Source organism: Amblyomma maculatum, chromosome 3, assembly GCF_055883805.1.
Source record: "Amblyomma maculatum isolate TAMU_Amacu chromosome 3, ASM5588380v1, whole genome shotgun sequence".
NCBI lineage: Eukaryota > Metazoa > Arthropoda > Arachnida > Ixodida > Ixodidae > Amblyomma > Amblyomma maculatum.
Genome location: NC_139346.1, coordinates 128118437 through 128139479, shown reverse-complemented (window position 1 = coordinate 128139479; position 21043 = coordinate 128118437). Strand labels below are relative to the sequence as shown.

Sequence of the window (21043 nt, the reverse complement as noted above, 5' to 3'; positions counted from 1 at the left end):
AATACCACAAGGCCACGCTTCGGTGTATGACTGCGGAATAAAATATAAGAAATTTTCTAGCATGTTCTACGAAAACATATTCTAATAAGCAATCTTCTAAAGAGCGATTTTTATTGCACTGCGCAGGTTTCTTTTCAGCGACAGTGACTTCATGAACTATAGGTACTGAGAAGTTCTCTCCAGAAACTTATTCAACGCTGCCGGCAACGTCCCGAAACACATGCATTGTGGTCTGAATTTCGCCAAGTAGTGCACCGTAAAATGTTTTCCTTCTCCACTGGGCAGCACCTTTGACACTTTTTATTCTTTTCTTTTTTTTTTGGAGTGTGAAGTTATCCAGTATTTAAACTTTGAAGGCTTGACATTTCGACTGAAGCATCAATTCCGTGCTGTTACTGCTTTGTGCATATATACTACTACTAACCGCAATTTAGTTTTCAATCCGCGAATTCATGCCGGTATCTTAACTGCCTTTATTTGAATTCAGGCGCCTGCGCCCTGGCATGCTTCTTCGCCATGGCGGGACGCCGGTCTGCGGGCTTCCTCTTCGTGGCCATCTTGGACACCTTCCAAGTGAACAGGAGCGAAGGGTCGTGGCCCATTATGCTTATGGGTGGACTTGTTTACCTAGCAGGTAAGACACTGGTGCCGGTGGAGAAGAAAGCGAACTACGAGTGTATGTGTACATTGTATTGGCGGTTGTTCTAATGAAAGTGAAACATTTCGACTAAAACAATGGTCTCACAACGTGAACAAAATCAGGAAATGAATGAATGGCCGTTATTGCCCTGACTTCGCCTTTTCCGACTTATCTACATCTGTCGCTTTGATTCATTTATTCCTACTATCGGCCCTAACTCGGACCCGTGTACGGCTTGGGCGCTCGAGACTATTACAATACAAAGCAAAATACACAAACTATACGCACTCTGAAAGATTCTTTTATAGGATTGGACCACCTGTCACTCAACAAGATAGGCTCTAGCTTTCTAAAGCTCACGTAGAGCCAACCAGTGCTATATCGTTGAAGCTGCCGAAATGGACATTTCTCAAAAAGCGACATGAAGAAAATAACACTTGTGGTGTCTTCGCAAGTAACGCAGATGTCTTAAGAACGTTTCTTATTTTCTGAGATGCGGACTGCTGGGTTATCTAACTGCAGTTCATATGGTGTATACTGTCACTGAGTACTATTTATTCTTGACAATGCGGGATCCAGCTAGTAAGTGCGATAAAAAACAGCTATTGAAACCGAATGTTCTCACCAAAATATTTTTCTTGCTTCTGGATAAAGGTCAACGATGGTATAAAGAGCCTAACAATAATTATTTATTCAAAGACAAGGTAGGCTAACTCTGTACAATTCTTGTTATCAATAGGCACCAGAAGACGCACAATGGCTGCCAGAGAAACTTTAGTGCCGCAATTTTTTCTCTGCTCCTTCCAACTTTTCGCTTCCCCTCCGTGAGTTACTATTTGCCGCAGTATTAAAATGAATGGTGATGTAGAGTTATCTCTGGGATCCTTCCCGAAAATTCGGTACCCAAGCAAGTCACCTACTTGTCAAAGCGAGCGGCCACCGGCACCGCCTTTATTTATATTTTTTTCTTCTTTGCTGTTTTCTAGCTTATGCAGGCTTTGTTTACGGTAGCGTTGGTCTCTTCCGTGCTATGGAGAGAGTGTCGACGGACATAGTGCCACACATGTTTGGTCGTCAGTGTCACTTCAAGAGGAAAGAATTGGCGCAGTTGTCTTCAGTATGCCGTAATGTACGGTCCTTGCAAATATTTTCTTATTTAACTGGAATTTTATACATCGGTTACAGGAGCCGAAAGGCACACCTGTCTTTATGAAAGGCTTCATTATGGACAGTCTGTGCTGTCGAGGGTTCAGCAGATACCTATCCGACGTTTTTGCAGTGACGACCAATAGCCCTTCTCTATGCCTGCTTTCCTGAACGCATCGCTGTACCTGGACAGAGCGCAACACATGTTTGGTCGTCAATTTCATTTCTAGAGGAAAGAATTGACGGAGTTGTCTTCAGTATGCCGTCACGTACGGCACTTGCAAATCTTTTATTGTTTAACTGGAATGTTATACACCGGTTGCAGGAGCCGAAAGGCACACCTGTCATTATGAAATGCTTCATTATGGACAGTCTGTGCTGTCGAGGGTTCAGCAGATACCTATCCGACGTTTTTGCAGTGACGACCAATAGCCCTTCTCTATGCCTGCTTTCCTGAACGCATCGCTGTACCTGGACAGAGCGCAACACATGTTTGGTCGTCAATTTCATTTCTAGAAGAAATAATTGACGGAGTTGTCTTCAGTATGCCGTCACGTACGGCACTTGCAAATCTTTTATTGTTTAACTGGAATGTTATACATCGGTTGCAGGAGCCGAAAGGCACTCCTGTCTTTATGAAATGCTTCATTATGGACAGTCTGTGCTGTCGAGGTTTCAGCAGATACCTATCCGACGTTTTTGCAGTGACGACCAATAGCCCTTCTCTATGCCTGCTTTCCTGAACGCATCGCTGTACCTGGACAGAGCGCAACACATGTTTGGTCGTCAATTTCATTTCTAGAGGAAAGAATTGACGGAGTTGTCTTCAGTATGCCGTCACGTACGGCACTTGCAAATCTTTTATAGTTTAACTGGAATGTTATACATCGGTTGCAGGAGCCGAAAGGCACACCTGTCATTATGAAATGCTTCATTATGGAAAGTCTGTGCTGTCGAGGGTGCATCAGACACCTATTCGACGTTTTTGCAGTGACGACTGCTCTATGCCTGCTTTTCTGAATGCATCGCTGTACCTGGACCATGTTCTGACCCACATGGGCCGGGCAGTGCTGTATTTTGCTCGGGCATAGATCGCACAATGAAACAAACAAAATACGTGAAATTAGGTTTTGGCACTAGACATCTCTCTGGTGGAATCTGGTGGAGGTCAGGTCTGATGTCCCGTACCCTTACGCTAAGCAGGAGTGCTGGTCATATATTCGTGGAAACGCCCGTTCACCGCACTAGCCGCAGGCAACGAGGCCTACCACCTGAGTATTCCCCCTCGGGCATGACTACCAGTAGCCACGACGTCGTCGCAATGCCTGGCACGACCCCCACCTACGTAACGTTGCAAAACCCCCGCGTCCCAAAGACCTTTCACGGGGACACCTATGAAGACGTCGACGACTGGTTGCAGCACTACGAAAGGGTAGCTACATTTAACCTCTGGGATTACGCTGCACGGCTTCGAAATGTATATTTTAGCCTCGAAGATGGCGCTCGGACGTGGTTCGAGAACCATGAAGAGCAGCTCTGGTCTTGGAGTCAGTTCAAACGTCATCTTGCGGCAACTTACAGAAGCTCAGATCGCCGCGAACGGGCCGAACGCGCTCTACACACTCGGATCCAAATGCCTAACGAAACTGTAGCGGCGTATATCGAAGACATGACGCGCCTGTTTAAGCGTGCGGATCCTACGATGTCCGAGGACAAAAAGCTGCGCTACCTCATGCGTGGCGTCAAAGAGCAGCTTTTCGCTGGCCTGGTGCGCAGCCCGCCGAAAACTGTTGCAGAATTCTTTGCTGAAACATCCACTATAGAGAAAGTGCTTCAACAGCGAGCTTCGGCACGGGATCCCACCATCCACGCCGCCTCCGTCTCTGCTGAGTTCCCATCGCACAGCATGGACACATCGGCGCTACGGGAGCTCATACGTTCCGTTGTGCGCGACGAACTCCGACTGATGTATGGCACACCTCAACCAGCTCCTTCCTCCATCGCCAGCGTTGTCCGCGACGAGGTACAGCAAGCGCTCCGGCCTCCATTTGCAATCGGTGAACCTGGCCCTACTCCTCCTCCTGCACCACCAGAGTGTCACCGCCCTACATACTCCCAGGTTAGATTCTCTAGCAGAATCTACCCCGCACCTCCACCAGATTTGTCACGGTGTTGGCGACAGGGGGTAGATTAACAGAGCCGGTACAGGTAGAATCACACGGTCCAAGGTTTAGATACGTCCTGCGAGTCCGGAGCCGATTCACTTCAACGTCGTCTTTCACTCTGAGCGCCCCCTGGCAATATGATATTATGATATGGGACGCTGACCAAGATCTGTTCACTCAGGATATTACCTAAAATTATGCTTCACCAATCGTCTTTCAGCTTTTCGCGTACAGAACTACTTACATGTTGGTCATCAATCGCTGGGGACTCCGTATAACTGCAGTTACTCCAATTGATCTCTATCAGGCATCCAACTACAAAAATGTACGAGCTCAGTCCTGCAGTTCTGCACCGCTCTTCCTTCGTGCGGCAAACCGCATCGGCATCGTCTCGACCTGCCGCGGCTGAAATAAATCAGCGACAACACATAGTATTTTTCACCGTACGCTAGTTTTACAATAATTTAATCAGTTTTAACGGCAGATAAAAGTCACAGTTTTATACTGTGGCAACCTGTTCATTCGGTGGGACGCTTTGCGGCAGAAAAAGCTCGGTTATTGACTACTTCGGACTAAAAAGAGAAAGACAAACCCATAAATGTCAGGCCTATACGTGCTGAGATGCATTGCAATGTAGGAGAGTGGCGCACGAGATACCACTCCCATCGTCAAGTGGGTGCTGCCGAGAGATGACGAGCTTTTTTCTCATTGTTGTCCCTCTTTTCATATCTGCTTTGCCTTTTCTGTATGCCCAGTGGGAACACCGCCTTTCTGTCTTGGACATCTTTGCGCTTTCTTTCTCCAGCGTATTTCATTTCGTTTCATGTTATTTATTAACTTTGAAGGCCCCTTTCGAGTTATTGCATAAGGGGTGTGGTAGAAAACTATCAAATGTTACACTTTTTTCAGATTTTCACGTGATATAAGCATTCCAATGCTGGCGTTGAAAAATGATGGGCAGGTTATGGCAGCGATGTAGTGGGACAGGTCCTACCAGTCTGACGCGGACCGTGGAAATAAGGAAGAGGAAAAGGTTACGGTAAGGGCGCGTAGATGAGTGTCTTGAAGTGTGTGGCCCGTGCGATGGGATATGCGTGGCGGAGGTGCGCAGACGTATGCTTTTTGGCGGAGTGAGCTGTAATAGAATTTGCGGAAAAGAGATAAAGTGGCGGTGCTTCGACGACAAGACTTCGTAAGATAGGCTGAGATTTCAAGAATGATACACTGACTCGTATGAATACAGGGAGTGAATGAAACGGATTGCACAATTTTGGTTTTATTCAAGTACATCGATGAGATATCCTTGATGGAGATTCCAAAAAAAAAAGAGAAAAAAAAAGAAAGACATTCGTAACCTAGACTGTAATTTCAAGAATGATAGACTCATTTCGTATGAATACTGGGAGTGAATGAAACGGACTGAGCGATTTTGGATGGCTTCAAGTACATTGATGCGATATCCTTGATGGGGTCTCCAAGTAGGAGACGCATATTTCAATTTAGGCCTTTAATGAGTCTTTAATATAGCCAATTTAGGTCCATAATGAAGCTATTTCATCGCAATGTACGCCTGTTCACGCGGACAAAATGCTTTTTTTTTTCAGGCCTCATCACGGGTCCTTTGGCTCACCGATTCAATGCACGGCCGGTGATAATCGCGGGCGCGGTGATATCTGGCGTCGGCGCCATGCTCAGCTTCTTTCCCGTCACCATCACAGCCATGACGGTGACACTTGGCGCAATACACGGTAAGGCTTAATCGCAAACAGTTGTAATTGCCGCAAATGTATTTAGCATTGTGCCGTTGGCAAAAAAATATATTCATAAAGCAAATATATATTCTTGACCAATGCCAAACCCAATAATTCTTGGTGCAATGGCAAAGTTTTCTGATTTAAATGCTCGCCGATGTGTGCCCTTTTGCGCCTGTTTAAGGTGTTTGTCAAGGAAACTGTAACTGCTCAATACACATTTCTGGCTCATACTGGGGAGAAAGGACTGTAGGTTAGGTTCTCTCTTTGAGCTGGATGCTCTTCAATCTGTAGTTCGGAGTAACATTTCTGCGAGAGCAGGAGTCCAGGAACGATAATTCTTTAGTGACCTCAACTAATGGTTACGTTTTCCTTTGCACGCTTATTAAGGCAGAAAGAACACATTGCTGTGAGTTGGTCACTGATTGAATGTATTTCTTTCCACGCGTTTTCTGGTAATTATACTTTTTGAGGTAGAACGCAGAAAATACAAGAGGGCGATTAGGTAAACACATATTGAAGTGAAAATATATTGCCATCTCGACGAAGGGGCTACTATAAGCCTGCCAGTGGTATTGTTTCTACGTGTTCGCCAACTTAGAGCTGCAAAAAATAATAACAGCCTGCTCCGACTTAAATCTATCTCCATGATGTTTAGTTCTGTTGCCAAGGCAAGCAGAATATTCATGAATCCAATACCAATTTATAATGTCGTTGTACATACCACTTGAGTGCTGTTTGCCTAACGCGCGAAGATTACTGCCGAAATAGGGGGTACAATTAATTAATAATCAGTTCAACATACTGCCGAATATCTAGAAGAGTGCACACTGTGTGCTTGCGGTAAGTGGGCTCAATAGCCTTTGCACAATTCAATAAGCTAAAGTTTCCCAGGCAAGCAGCCAAGGAAGCGTTCTAATTTTACGTATATGGGGCACGAACTCGTAGGCAGAGCCGAATACGAAAGAATCTTTTGAACATGTACTTTGGCTTCAAATCTTACAGATCATTGCAGTAATGCATAAGAGCTTTTGTCACCTTATCAGAAACATGTAAAACTTCGAAAGTAAATGATTATGATTTATATGGAAGAAAAGGAGAATGATTCAGAATATTATTTCGCAAAGCAAATAACTCGCCATATATGGGTTTATATTCTTATAAAAATAATGTATAGGCACCCTCCTGTTAATACTGAAGAGGCAAACATCCACGGAAGAGAGATAAAACAGTTCCAGATCAAAACTTTACAATGAAACCCAAGATCTGTGTTCACAAGTATGGTGCAATATCTTTGATGGTTCCTGTCAGCGACTCCGCTTGAGAATTCTCGTTCGCGTACATTTCACAGTGCTACTCGCCTAATCAGTAAAGTATCATTTAATGCCTCCGTTATCTTACACATACTCATTGCCATAGAGTCGCAAGCTGCAACGTTATGTGAATGACCAAGCGACACTGGTATAAGGTTTCGCTTATCCAAGCCGTAGGAACAGGCACGCATGACTTAGGTATAGCCTGCTACTTTAGGTTGACAGTGTACGCTCCCATCTTTAAAAAGGGAATGTGCATTCCTACCTCAAAGCAGCAGATCGCGTTGGCAGCCGTGTCATTGTGATTGTCTGACTTCACGCAATCTGTTGGCCAATCAGAGACTGGCCATGTCACCCACCAACTGTAATAGGCATGCCTTTACATTTTCGCTCAAAACGACGATGCCGGATTTCTCGCAAAACTCGTCCTCTCACGCTATCTCCATAGGATGCGTTTTGTTCACGTAACTTTACAGTTTTGTAAAAAGTTACATTGATCATCATTACCTAAATCGAGCTTTTTGGGAATCATTTTAGCCGTGAGACACTTTGTAATATCACAAGGTAGCCTTGTGAACAGACTATAGGGAATGTTTAAGACTCCTCATGAAAGCAAAGTCGTGCTTTTATTGTTTGCCCAGCGCTCGCATCGAGCCGTTAAACTACAAAAAATACAGCTGCGATTTATTAAACCATATCTGAAAAATAGAGATGTCCCGAGAGGTGAATCTGGGCCTATATTTACTACTATACTGCACTCATACGGTATCAAAATATTGCGCTCATAAAGCACAGTTTGTCAAGAATAGTGTGGTTCAGACGTTCGCAGAATAAGAACATAAGGAGATATTTAAATCAGTTTTCGTATAATTCTTCTGGCGATAGGATTGTTTTTTTACGTTTATTTTAATCATTTTGATATCAGTTGTTAGTTTGTTAGTTTCTAATGTAATTACAACATAAGGCCAAATAGTTCAAGTGGGTTATTGTGTTTACACGCTAGTTTGCATTTACATTTGCGGGATAATTCTTTAACGCTGACACATTGTATTTCAATACTATGCGAGACACATCAGTGCGCTCTGTTCAGCAAGGCTGTACAGCAAGACGGATATTATATGCGCACGCCATAGTGATCAATATTCTCACAGCTAATCAATTAAAATACGCGATGAATATTTTCTTTAGTTTAGAGAGCAATATTCTATTGTGAAATTCATGGCTATGAATATCAAAGTGGCGATCTATTCTCAGGCCTACTTTTAGATTTTTTATTAGTCAGTGAGTTCCAGAATATCGCACGTCGAAAAGCGTCTTTGAAAGACTGAAAAGCTGGCTTTCTTGCTTTGCAGACGTATAAAACAGCTTTCTCGTATTTCTAATGCAGAGAATGTAGTCCCTGGTTGCGTTCGTCAGTACACTTAAGTCAGTAACGTGATTCCAGTGACGATATTATGCACAGCCGAACAATATTTGAAATGTACACCCTAACAATCTTTCTACCGTTTAAAAGAGTGCGTTGTTGGGCGAGTCGGTCAGATATATCTTCAAGGTATACTGCGCACACACAAAACAAAGACGAGAAGGGTACACAACAAGCGCTTGTTGTGTATACCTTGAAGACCTTTCTACCGATTGTTTTTGTCGTTCGATATTTCACACCACAACACCTGTTAAGGAAATTTAAAAATGCCCTTTCAAAACTTCGATGCTTATGGCAATGAATTTATTAACAGAATATTTCCCTTTAAAATCACGTAACATACTTTTGATAACTTTTATCTAATAAACTGTCCAATACCTGAGCGCTACCAAGCATATGTTTTCTGCCTTCCTCAGGTATCATAGAGATTTTAAAGTAAAAGTAAACGTTTAAAACAGTAAAAAAACATTCACCAGTATAACGAGTGTGGATATGGGACGTTTGATTAATTAAGTACCTCATCATCATCATCATCATCAGCCTGATTATACCCACTGCAGGGCGAAGGCCTCTCCCATATTTCTCCACTTAACCCGGTTCTGTGCTAGCTGCATCCACTTGACCCCTGCGAACTTCTTAATCTCATCCGCCCACCTAACTTTCTGCCGCCCCCTCCTACGTTTCTTTCCCTTGGAATCCAGTTTGTTACCCTCAGCGACCATCGGTTATCCTCCCTTCGCACTACATGTCCTGCCCATGTCCATTTCTTCTTCTTAATTTTCACTAGAATGTCGGTAACTTGAGTTATTTCTCTGACGAACTATGCACGCTTTCTATCTCTTAATGTTACCCCTACCATTTTTCCTTCCATAGCACTCTGGCTTGTCCTCAACTTAAGTATAACTCTCTTGGTTAGCCTCCACGTTTCAGCCCCATAGGTGAGTACAGGAAGAAATTGGGCATAGGCAAAAACCAGATGTATGCGATAAGGGACAAGGCGGGCAACATCATCACTAATATGGACAAGATAGCCAAAGTAGCCGAGGAGTTCTATACAGATCTCTACAGTAGCCAAAGTAGTCAGGACCGTAATGAGATTGGCGGTAGGGAAAAACAGTCAGACGTTCCACCACTGACAAAGGACGAGGTCAAGAAAGCACTAGAAACTATGAAAAGGGGGAAATCAGCTGGAGAGGATCAGATAACTACAGATTTGCTGAAGGACGGGGGGGGGATATCGTGCTAGAAAAACTGGCCACCCTGTATACGCAGTGCCTGGTGTCATCGACGGTACCGGAACCATGGAAGAATGCAAACATTATCCTCATTCATAAGAAAGGGGACTCTAAGGACCTTAAAAATTACAGACCAATCAGCTTACTGTCTGTTACGTATAAGGTATTTACTAAGGTAATCGCTAATAGAATCAGGACAACCTTAGACTGCAATCAAGCAAAGGATCAAGCACGGTTTCGGAAACGGTACTCTACTATCGATCATATCCATACCATCAATCAGGTGATAGAAAAATGCTCGGAATATAACCAGCCCTTATACATAGCATTCATTACGAAAAATCATTTGACTCAGTTGAAACATCGGTGGTGATGCAGGCATTGCGAAATCAGGGGGTAGACGAGCCGTACGTGAAAGTGCTGGAAGATATATATAGTGGCTGCACCGCAACCATATTTCTGCATAAAGAAAGTAATAAAATTCCCATAAAGAAAGGTGTTAGGCAAGGAGACACAATCTCCCCAGTACTATTCACAGCTTGTTTAGAGGAATTAAGTAGCTAACATGCCACAAATCCTGTGCTGGACTATACACACATATATATATATATATATATATATATATATATATATATATATATATATATATATATATATATATATATATATATATATATATATATATAAATGAAGGAAAGAAGCCAACAGTCGGCGAGGCCAAGGAAAGTGTTGGGGATGGTACTTTACGTCTTTTTTTTAGTGTTTACTTGAATAAGATAAACACAAAGTAGAAGAAAAAACAACGTGCCGATGGTGGGAACCGAACCCACGACCTCCGAATATCGCGTCCGGCGCTCTTCCAACAGAGCTACATCGGCCGCTGTCCCCCTGCTACTTGCTTGGGTATTTATGTTATCTGTATACGAACCTTGAGAGTGTTCACCAGCGCCACCCTCAGCCATAGCGGCGGTGAACACTCTCAAGGTTGGTAAAAGAGTGTTCCCTGAGAGTGGACCTTGAGAGTTGTGAACAATCTCAAGGTTCGTATACAGATAACATAAATACCCAAGCAAGTAGCAGGGGGGACAGCGGCCGATGTAGCTCAGTTGAAAGAGCACCGGACGCGATATTCGGAGGTCGTGGGTTCGGTTCCCACCATCGGCACGTTGTTTTTTCTTCTCATTTGTGTTTAATTATCTTTCCCCTAAACAGATTACATTACTAATTTTTGTTATTATCCAAGTAAACATTAAAAAAAAAGACGTAAAACCATCCCCAACGCTTTCCTTGGCCTCGCCGACTGTTGGCTTCTTTCCTTCATGTATTATAACGAGCACCCTCATTTCTCCTATATATATATATATATATATATATATATATATATATATATATATATATAAATAATATAAATATATATATATTTCTATATATATATATATATATATATATATATATTCAATGTATGACAAGCAAAACAATATTGGGAATAATACCAAACAATAAAAAATATTACAAGCCCTACAGTTATGCTTTTGTAAGAGCCATAGTTTTCATTTTGACTGGACAGATTTACATCCCACAGGAACCTCGTCATTCGAAACTAACTTTGCTGGCGGGCTGTTAATCTGGTCATATCCTTGCTTTCAGCCAAAATGATCACTTTTATCAAGGTTGCCTGTTTTCCTGATTAGGTATCAGCATGTACTTATCGAATATTTCCATGGATATATATATATACTTGACATTTTCTGTAATTTTCTGTTTATTGCAGCCATAGGTGCCGGCATGGTGTTCGTGGTCTCCCCCACCATCATAAGCGAGCACTTCGTGAAGCACAAGGGCCTCGCCATGGGCATCAACTTCACGGGCGTTACGATGGGCACATTCGCATTCCCCAAGCTTCTTGAGTACCTCACAAAGTCATATGGGTTGCGCGGTGCCTTACTCATCTTCGGAGCCATCGTGATGAACGGCCTCGCTTTCAGTCTCTTTCCGCGCACCCCAAAGTGGAGAAGTGCACCCCCTGAACAGAAACAGGGCTCTTCTCCTGCAACTGGTGCTGAAAAACACGGGACGCTACGCCATGGCCTCACCGTTTTCAAGCACCCCATATTCTACCTCGTCATGTACAGCTTCATCGTCCACAGCTTTGGATTTGAGTGTTATATATCTCTTTTCGTCGACTTTGCCGTGGACAGAGGAGTCGCTGTGTCCAGTGCTGTCACTATGGTTTCCTTGGGGGCCATCGCCGAGGCCCTCGGAAGACTGACCCTACCGGCTGCTGTCGACCGTGGTTGGTTGACAAACAAGCAGCTCATAGTGATCATCTTCAGCGTCCAAGGTTGTATGTTTATTCTTCTCCCCTTCCTCTACATCCACGGGCTCATCTTTGCCGTCGCGGTTGTCATCGCCTACACCATCGGCACTGGCCTGGTGCTCTTCCCTGTCATCCTCGCCACGTACCTGGGCCTGGAGCGAATGTCCATGTCTTACGGAATGGTCATCGCCTCTGCGGGCATCCTGTCCTTTATAAAGCCCTCAGTCGTAGGTACGCATGATTACGGAACGTGTTCATTAAAAAACAAAATGGGCCTGCATAGCCACCTAAGATACCACGAAATTATTATTACTCCTGAAAAAGAGCATCCTGAATAGGCGGTCTTTGCTCTTCAAACAAAACAATGAGCAGGCAGCGAAATTATGGGGATTACCTTGTTATTAAGCCTAGATGCAATGGTTCTTCTGAAGAAAGAAAGGCGATTAATTATGTCGAACCAACTGCAACAGCTAAGCTAAAACCCTAACACCAGAGACCCTGCCCCGTTGAAAGAAGGGATACACCAAGACTAACACCAAACGTCATAGTGATTAAAGACTCCAAGCAACTTGGACTGCAATAGCAATGGAGGCGAAGAGGAAGAGCCAAAAAAAAAAGGCGGACGTAGTGGCCAAACCGATTGTCTTCGTTCAACGCACAGTAGCACAACACAATGACCGCTCGCCCTGGTTGAACTTCTACACGCCACATGTCCGTAGTGTAGCATATTTATAATAAATTTTGACAGCAATCACAGGCAAGACATGATGAATTTGATTGCATGACAGAGGGACCACTCCGAGTACAGTCATATTTCATAAATTATTTAACAGAGCGGTCACTTCCCCACATGCTTTCACTCCTTTTGTACGTTTGCTGTCTGGTACTCGAGATGAGGAGTAAAATCAAATAAGAATTTTTGCTATCAGAAAGAAAGAACTTGCGGCAAACAGCACTTCATCATTTAGCCAGAAATGGGTTATGAAACGCTTTCCTCATATAGCAAACGGCAGATGAAATTCGCCCAATGTAAAGGAGAGCTCTGCAATGTGCTCTCAAATAGCAGATTCCTATGATTTAAAGCAATGCTGAATTAAATGTGGAGCACATGTGCCTAACCAGCGTGATTAGTCGACGAATAGCGCTTTCCTGTAAAGCTTCTGAACACTGTACGCACAAAGCAGATGACAAGGTCGACGACGAAGTTACGCTTCCCCAAGTGTTAGGAGAGCACGGTCAACACGTTGCCTGTAACGAAATATTTAATATTAAGACGGAGGGTTTACTTGCCTCATTTCCGGCATGAGCAGGAAGTGTGATCGGGAAGTGATATAAGCACCCACAACGCTCGCGCAGTGATTAAGACGACGGACTACTGAACCGGTTCACCCGGATTCGAATCCAACAGCAGTTTCTGCGTTTCCAGGCAGGAGAAAAGTAAAGGTTTCCCCATGCTGCGCTAAGTCAGTGCATGTTAAAGATCCCTTCGAGGTGCAGCGTATTCTAGCTGTAGCCTTTCACTACAGCAAATTTTTCTTCTTTCTCTCACTCCCACCTTCCTCCTTTCGCTTACGGCATGGTTCATGTGTCCACAGGGAAGTGTGAGAAGTACTCTGGTACTCCCTTCTTATCAACTAATAACATTTCTTTGCAGCGTGTGATTGTAGAGGCTCTTTTGTGGAAACTAGTGAGGCACTGACGCATACATAACATTAGCTGAAGTGCGATCTTGTGTTCTGCGCATGTGCGATGATATAGTGCATGCAGAGGGCGCAATATCGCGCGCCAGCGAACTCCCGGCGAAGCCCCGAGGCACTGAAGTCAATTTGCGTTCGTCACAGTATGACGTCACGTGCCAGAGTTGGGGATATGACATAATGATATGCAAGACATATTAATAAGATGGAGCACGTAACGTGACTCGAACCACGCAGGGCAACTTCTCTGGCAGCTGCATTAAAGAGAGCCATCGCCGCTGTTTCTTTTATTACCTGTCGCAATGAACAATACCGTGTATATAAGTCTCAAAGTATAATATCACAAAGAGCAGCAATGAATACTAAGGCTGCACGGTGTTTTAAAGACGCCTAAATATAAATAGTCGGGTCAAAACTGGCAGCTATTCAGGTTTCTCGCTTTGAATATCATAGCTTGCTTTCGGGTAAGTCACACGTTAAATGAATTATTTTCTCGTAGAGCGATTATCCACGTCTGCATGTCCTAAAGAAATTTTCGTTTTTCATAAGCTGTGGCAGCAAAGCGCTTTTGTAAGTTCGACTGCGTCATGTCTTACCAAAATTCTCAGTGTCTTCTAAAATCAATAAAAGCAGATGCTGAGTGTCTTTTTTGCCCAAGGTTGTGGTTACTTTTTCAAAATTTAAAGGTGAGATGTGCTCTGGATTGGATAAGAGCAGTAACCCAAAACCACCTGTATAAAGACTTGCTTGATGTAATCTTGCCTGTCTCTGTATATTGTGCATTGCACTGTGCAAAGGCAGGTCAGTTAAGTTCAGTCGTTCAGTCGTGTCCGACTGTTCGGGACTCTATGGTCCATATCACGCCACGCTTTCCGGTCTCTCACTATCTTCCTAGCATCACATAACTTCATCTGGAGCACTTCTAGGATGCCATCTAACCATCGCGTTCGCTGCCTAACCCTTCTCCGGCGACCCTCGACCTTTCCCAACATCAAATCTTTCTCTAGCGACTTCTCTCTTCTCATGAGATGACCAAAGTAGCTGAGCTTTAACTTTAGAATTTGACCCTCCAATGAGCAGACAGGGTTTATGGTCTACTCTATCGACTGATTTGATCTTCTGGCAGTCCAAGGAACTCTCAAGAGTCTCCGCCAGCACCGCAATTCAAACGAGTCAATTCTTCGGCGGTCAGCCTTCTTCACAGTTCAACTCTTGCATCCATACATCACAACTGGAAAGACCATTGCACAAGTTATACCGATCTTGGTTGGTAGTGTAATGTCTCTGCTTTAGTAGGCGGTCAAGGCTAGCCACGGCTCTCTTTCCCGGAAGCAGGCGTCTCTTAATTTCCTAAGCGTCCATTAAAAATAGGTAAAAGAGTTAAAAAGCGGCAACGCGATGGTCAGAAAGAAGTTTTCACTTTCCTTCATACAGGCGTACATTACATCTCAAACCAGGGTTTAGGAGAAAAGGCTTGCTTGTCCCGTGGTCAGTGAAGTGCTTGATTTGCCGTAAACTGGAAACCATAGCGCACATTTTCCTTCACTGCTGAAATCAAGCATTTCTCTGGGAAAGTTTGCACAGGACTTTAAGAGAGCACCTGCCACTTACGCCGTGACATGATTCCGCATTATCAAAGGGTTATGCGAATTCCGCCATCACTGGAACTTTATTTACATTGTAAGAGCGGTTGTTTGTTTTTAAAACATTGCACGTCGCCACCTTTGGAAATTGGACAAGGTGTAGTTATAGCGAACTAAATATACACGGTACAGTGGACGGGGGGAATTCTCCATGATGAGCTATCCTCTCAAATGAGGCACGAAGCGGTGTGCTGCTGTCTACCACTCTTTAACGCGTTTATACGAGTGGCTATAGCGTTTCCGACTTTGTTTGCAAACAAGAATAATATCTTGTGTTGCGCCGAGTGCGCGAAGCATTAAAAAAAAGTATTTGTTCTTAGCTTCATAGTAAGCACGCCGAGAGTTTTTTTATTTTATTTATTTATTTATTTTATTTAGAACATACTGCAGGCCTACAGTAGGCCCAAGCAGGAGGGGCGAATACATAATATATGCAAAAAGAACAGGATTAGCAAAATTGAAAAATGTTAAAATACAAGTTGTAACACAAAATACAACAATAAATACAAGGCTCAGATGCAAAATACAAAAAGTAAACGCAGAAATAAATGGCTCTCAAATTAAATTCTGTGAAGAAAACATTGAGTCAAAAGAATCAGCTTTGGTTAAAAGATCTGGCGGACACCTGTTTTTGAGAGCAATACAGCAAATACTTAAGCGCCATAGCAAACTATAGGCTTATGGCGGCGCTTCGATAGCATTCTATTAAAATTAGCCCGAAACAGGCCCCTTTTCTGGGGGACAAGCGGAAGGCCTCTCCAACTGCATTATATATTCTAATTAACTATATTGTAGTGGCGCAGCTGTTTGTGAAGCGGCCACGGTTTAAAATATTGCCTTGCGGATATTTGCTTCCTCTTGCTTTAGGACGCATCTGCGCAAGATTAGGGGTTGAGGAAGACAATTCACCCCCCGAGAAAGCGCGTGTGAAACAGTCACCTTCTCGTTGAGTGCATCGTGGTCTTTATTAACATCCATTCGTGCGCATGTCAGCGCCGAAACAAGACCAAGCTGGCACATTCATTTTAACACGTGGATGCTTTACGAAAATGATTTAGTGACCATTCTGACATGCCTGAGGGAAATATTCGAAGTAGGTGGAGATTTCAAATAAATAATTACTCTCTAACGTCTACCCGCTGGCAGCCAAGTGGCTTCAAGGAAGGCTGTCGAGTGATCTCAACTTGCAAATTTTGTTTAGAATACTGCACAGCTTTTATAGCCTTTTGGCTCGTTTTGGTTGGATACATACGAGCTATTAGCCGCTTATATGCACTTGCAGTTTAGTTCGGAGGACGGGGGAGAGGGGCAGTTGGTGGCATCTCGACAAGAAGGACTTTTGTACTACGAGGTTACTGTGGCAGGAAGCAGGATATCGAATTAAGTCTTGTGCTTCCTCCCTGGGCAAGCAACCTTTTTTCACTCAACGCTTTTCTTCGGCAAAATATACTTACAAAAGACTGATTGATGCCTTAAGCTGCTAAGCTTAGCTTTAGCAGTCCATTTAATTTTTTGACCAAACTTTCACTTGATTCCCTATCAAACTTGTACAGCAACCTTACTTTTTGCAGCGTTCAGGAAAGTGTCATACCATTTGGCTTACCATATAGCATTCATCGACAGTGAAGTCGGAGAGTAGTAGGTGATTGAGATTTCAACTGACAACACATCTTTTTAAGATTGTATGCCGTTAACTGAAGTCTCCACCGAGAAGAAAGACAGATGCTGCGCCTTCCCTTTCTCCAAAAACCAAGCCAACTAAAGGACTTCAGCCTTTTGATAAACTCTTTGTATGCTAAACCGCGGATGCAAAATCATGCAAACCATAAAAAACAGTAGGTTAGCAGGTCTTAATCGGTTTAGGGAGAGTTAAACAGTGCCTTATTTCTTACCTTCTTTTCGCTGATGAACGTTCATTGCCTTATACCGTTAATCGTTGGTTGTCTCTTTTTTGCTTCAAACAGGACACTTCCGGGACCAAGTCGGCGCCTATGATGTGCTATTCGTCATCTGCGGCGCCCTCATCGCATTCGCCGCTGTGATGTGGATTGCTGTGTTCACATGGGAACTGCGGGAGAGAAAAAAACAAATCATGTCAATAGCCGGTGCTCCTGGTACAGATGTCAGCGCTACAAAAATGTAGACCTGAGGCGAAAATCGGCAACTAGACGCCTTATTCACGCAGCAAAACGAAAAAAATTGGACCTCAGCTTGATCTATTGTTTGCTGCAGTAGAATGCATTTTCTGGCCATTATTTCGAACCCTTTGTAGCTGAAATGGCCATTGCTTTTCTTGCCATATCTCCAAGCTAGGCGCCCATATTGTCTGAGTCTGATGTGACACTGTTTGACAAGCGATAAAAATATGACGACACAGTGGCGGCTTCGATTTGGTCGTCTCTGAGGAAAGGGTTTCGCAAGAGGTTTTTCAAACATTTTTATCCTTCCCGCTATATCAGGTTAAGCGTTGCGCCTTTGCTGTAACAGAGAACTTAATGCCCGTTAACAATGTCGAGGGTCGCTAAGAAGCGCCATTTTTCAAACCGGAGAAGCACCTCACATGAATATAAATGACATTTTTTCATCATTTCCATAAATCATAAGACTGTTCGTACAGTCGTATGTATATATATTACTTGGATCGACTAAATTTTGTTACGCTAATCTGCTCACCTTTTTTTCCACATGGCTTTCCACATGGCTTTGGAAACGCAAAATTATCTCTCATCTCATCCCCCTTCCCTACCTGAAAGGACAAGGAGGTCGCCCTGCTCAGCTGCCAAAAACTATCAGCCCAACATTCCCTGGTCCAACGGCAGACAAGTCCAACGGTATCCCGGTACGAGGGACTCGACCTCGTAAGTAGGGGGTGAGACCCACATAGTGGCCTCTCCCTGAGCAGCTCTTGTAAATACAGGCAAATAAAAGCGTTTCACCAGCACCCCTTTCATCGTCGCCAATTGTCAACTTACCTTGCATGCTCTAATTCAGTGTTCCATATTCACGTTAGAATCACATGCTTTAGCTTGGTATGCACAATCATTGAAACCTGAGTGCTTTGTTTATATTGTTTTAATTGATGGCTGCTCTCGGCAACTATTTTTGCAGCTAATGTGCTGGGGTGGCTGACAGTCTCACTCAACCTAACGACTTTCAAAGTGGTTTTGCGCACAGCACTGGCCCGTATTGGATGAGCTCGCGGGAAAGAAAAATTTACAATGCCATAAAAGGCTATGTGAAAAAAAAAAAAAAAAAAAAAACGGACAACACAAAACAGAGGAAACAACATGATTGGGCTCTTCTTGTCTCTTCCTCTGTTTTGTGTTGTCCTTTCTTACCCATAGCCTTTCATGGCATTACAAGATTTAAACCAACTAGCCCGGCAAACTCTTGTTGAAAGGAAAATGTAGATGGCGAGTCACTAGGGCATATTTCTAAGATTATTCTTTGCCTTCCTTTCTCGACCTTCATCGCTCCCTCCTCTCTCACGTTCCCTCAAGTCCTTCCCTTAAAAATTCCTGCTTGTTTAAAAACTGAAACGAAGTAATAAAACAGCACTTCATATTCATATGCTGCCTCCTCTTGTATTCAGGAAGACTAGGATGAGCTTTATTTACCGAGAAAGAAGTCTTAGGTAGAGGATTTTGCAAGGAGCTCTTGGTGGCGTCCTGGGTTGTACACTTGATAACCTCTTTAAGTCACTGCGATCACACAATATGCAACTGTTTCTCATCGAACACAGACTTGAATTGACCTGCGATTGCAGATTAGTGCACGTAAACTAGCGCGAGTGGCAGAGGATCTTTGATCAAGTTCCTCTTTGATGAACCGTCTTTTACCATATTTTGCTTTGTCATGCATCGCTCTGGGATTATAAAAACAGAAAAATATTATGAGGGCTGCTTGATGCCCACAGTGCTGTGTTAAATGATGAATGCGACTTGAGCCCCGCAAGAGGCGTCAAAACATGTTTTTTTTTTGTGAATTCAAAGCGTCAACGCATGTTAACGAATATACACATTTAAATCAAGTGCAGCCAGTTCGCTGTTTCCCATGCCATCTTTTCATGCTGCTCAGATGAGGCAACAGCACGAGGCAATTGTAGAGAAATCTAGATTTTGAAAATCGATCTGATCGAGAAACGACAAAAATGAACGTGCGGAGTTAATCCGCAGAGAACGTCGAAGCGAATTACTTCTTGGGCTCAATGCATGCTGCGCACAACGTTTCGGACGGCTATCTTAGTTTATGCTGGGAAGTGGCGTCTGACACGTAACGTTTTCCGTGGATGCAAGTAAATCAATTTACATTTAAGCAGCAACAAAACTCTAACGTGGCATTAGATCCTAATTCTGAGGCAGCCGTTTTGTGCGTAGTATTCAGAGTCGTGTCATACAATTTTGATTCACATTTGCATTCAAATGCTAGTCATGTTGCTGTAATGATTCGAACCGAGGATATGTTTGTATCCAATTCTTTGTCTTGTGTTGCAAGTGTAGGTGTCTACCGATGATTGACACATATACTGCCTCTTTTCTTTCCCCAAAACCCAAACTATGCTAAAGACGTATTATACCTTCTCCATCTCTTTGCGTCAGTCCTGAATGCTATAGAGCGGCAAGCAAAATCATGCCAAACCCTGCTAAACAGCTTTTTCCACGTGTTTTAATCTCTTTAGGTGAAGATTCTGCGACTGCTATTTTTTTAGTTTCGTATGTCTTAGTGCTTTTGTTTTTAGCAGCAATAACGATGCATCATTATCGCTGAAAAGATGTTCTGGCCTGTTTACATTTATTACTTACCTTGATCAGTTGTAAAGTAGTTTTTTCACGTCTTTTGTGCATCTTTCCAGACTTGCTTTTTCGACAATTTTTGTCAATTCACCTTTTTTACTTCATGTCTTTGATAGTTTTTTGTTTTGCACATAATATATTCTGTTAGCATTTCTAATAAAAACTCACTTGTGAGTAAGCGCTCGTGTGTGTATATCCCTTATTTTGTCCTTGTCTTCTTTGCGCTACGTTTCCTAAAATGCAAACGCACCAACTCGCCCAATTCAGCATTCTTGTACATATAATACTAGGACATATGCTCACTTTGCATACCTGGCCGGAAAGTTAAGTACAGTAAAGAACGCTGAAGAAAAGCAAAGCCACACGCGACTGCTCCGTGACGATTGAAGAAGAGGAGGAGGAGGATTGAGAAGAAGTCCACGTCGCCCAACACCGGACTGCCGTCTTTGTGTCTCCAAGAATTCAGAAGTCACCATGCACTACGGCCCAACTGGATATGCCCCACATGAGAATCCGATGTATGTATTCGCGGGGCAACACAATTTAATAGATACTCAAGCATATTCGGGGCTCATTGTTATAATCTGCAATGCTATCTCTCCGCAGGGATCTAGCACCAGACCTTCCTCAGACCGAATACTCGTGAGTCCCGAGAACATGCTGACGCTTGGCGCTTTTCAGGAAGCGACGTCGCTTTTAACGCGAAAATGCCCAGGAGCCGGGCCTATTCATATGACATAAGGCACTGCGATCAACTTCTCGCAGCTTCCAAATATTTCGGACCGATTTTTGCGGTACTCTTTTCAGTACAGAAACGGCATCGTTGCTGACTACAGCAATAGCCTATGGAACAAACACACAGGCGAGCGCATGCGCGTCTGCTTGCAGAATAAATCCCACGATGGTTACGAGCTTGTAAT

At 43.5% G+C, this 21043-nt stretch overlaps 1 protein-coding gene across 1 annotated transcript in view; it reads left to right on the top strand.

Annotated features, from left to right (window-relative positions):
* Positions 1 to 20283, top strand: part of LOC146195985 (monocarboxylate transporter 12-like) — a 58344-nt gene extending 38061 nt beyond the window's left edge. Inside the window, exons 4-7 of the mRNA XM_084597987.1 lie at positions 488 to 634; positions 5556 to 5699; positions 11445 to 12221; positions 17295 to 20283. Of these exons, the coding sequence (XP_084454113.1) occupies positions 488 to 634; positions 5556 to 5699; positions 11445 to 12221; positions 17295 to 17473 (1247 nt within the window). The 3' untranslated portion in view covers positions 17474 to 20283. The remainder of the gene's footprint in view (positions 1 to 487; positions 635 to 5555; positions 5700 to 11444; positions 12222 to 17294) is intronic.
* Positions 20284 to 21043: the final 760 nt, after the last annotated feature.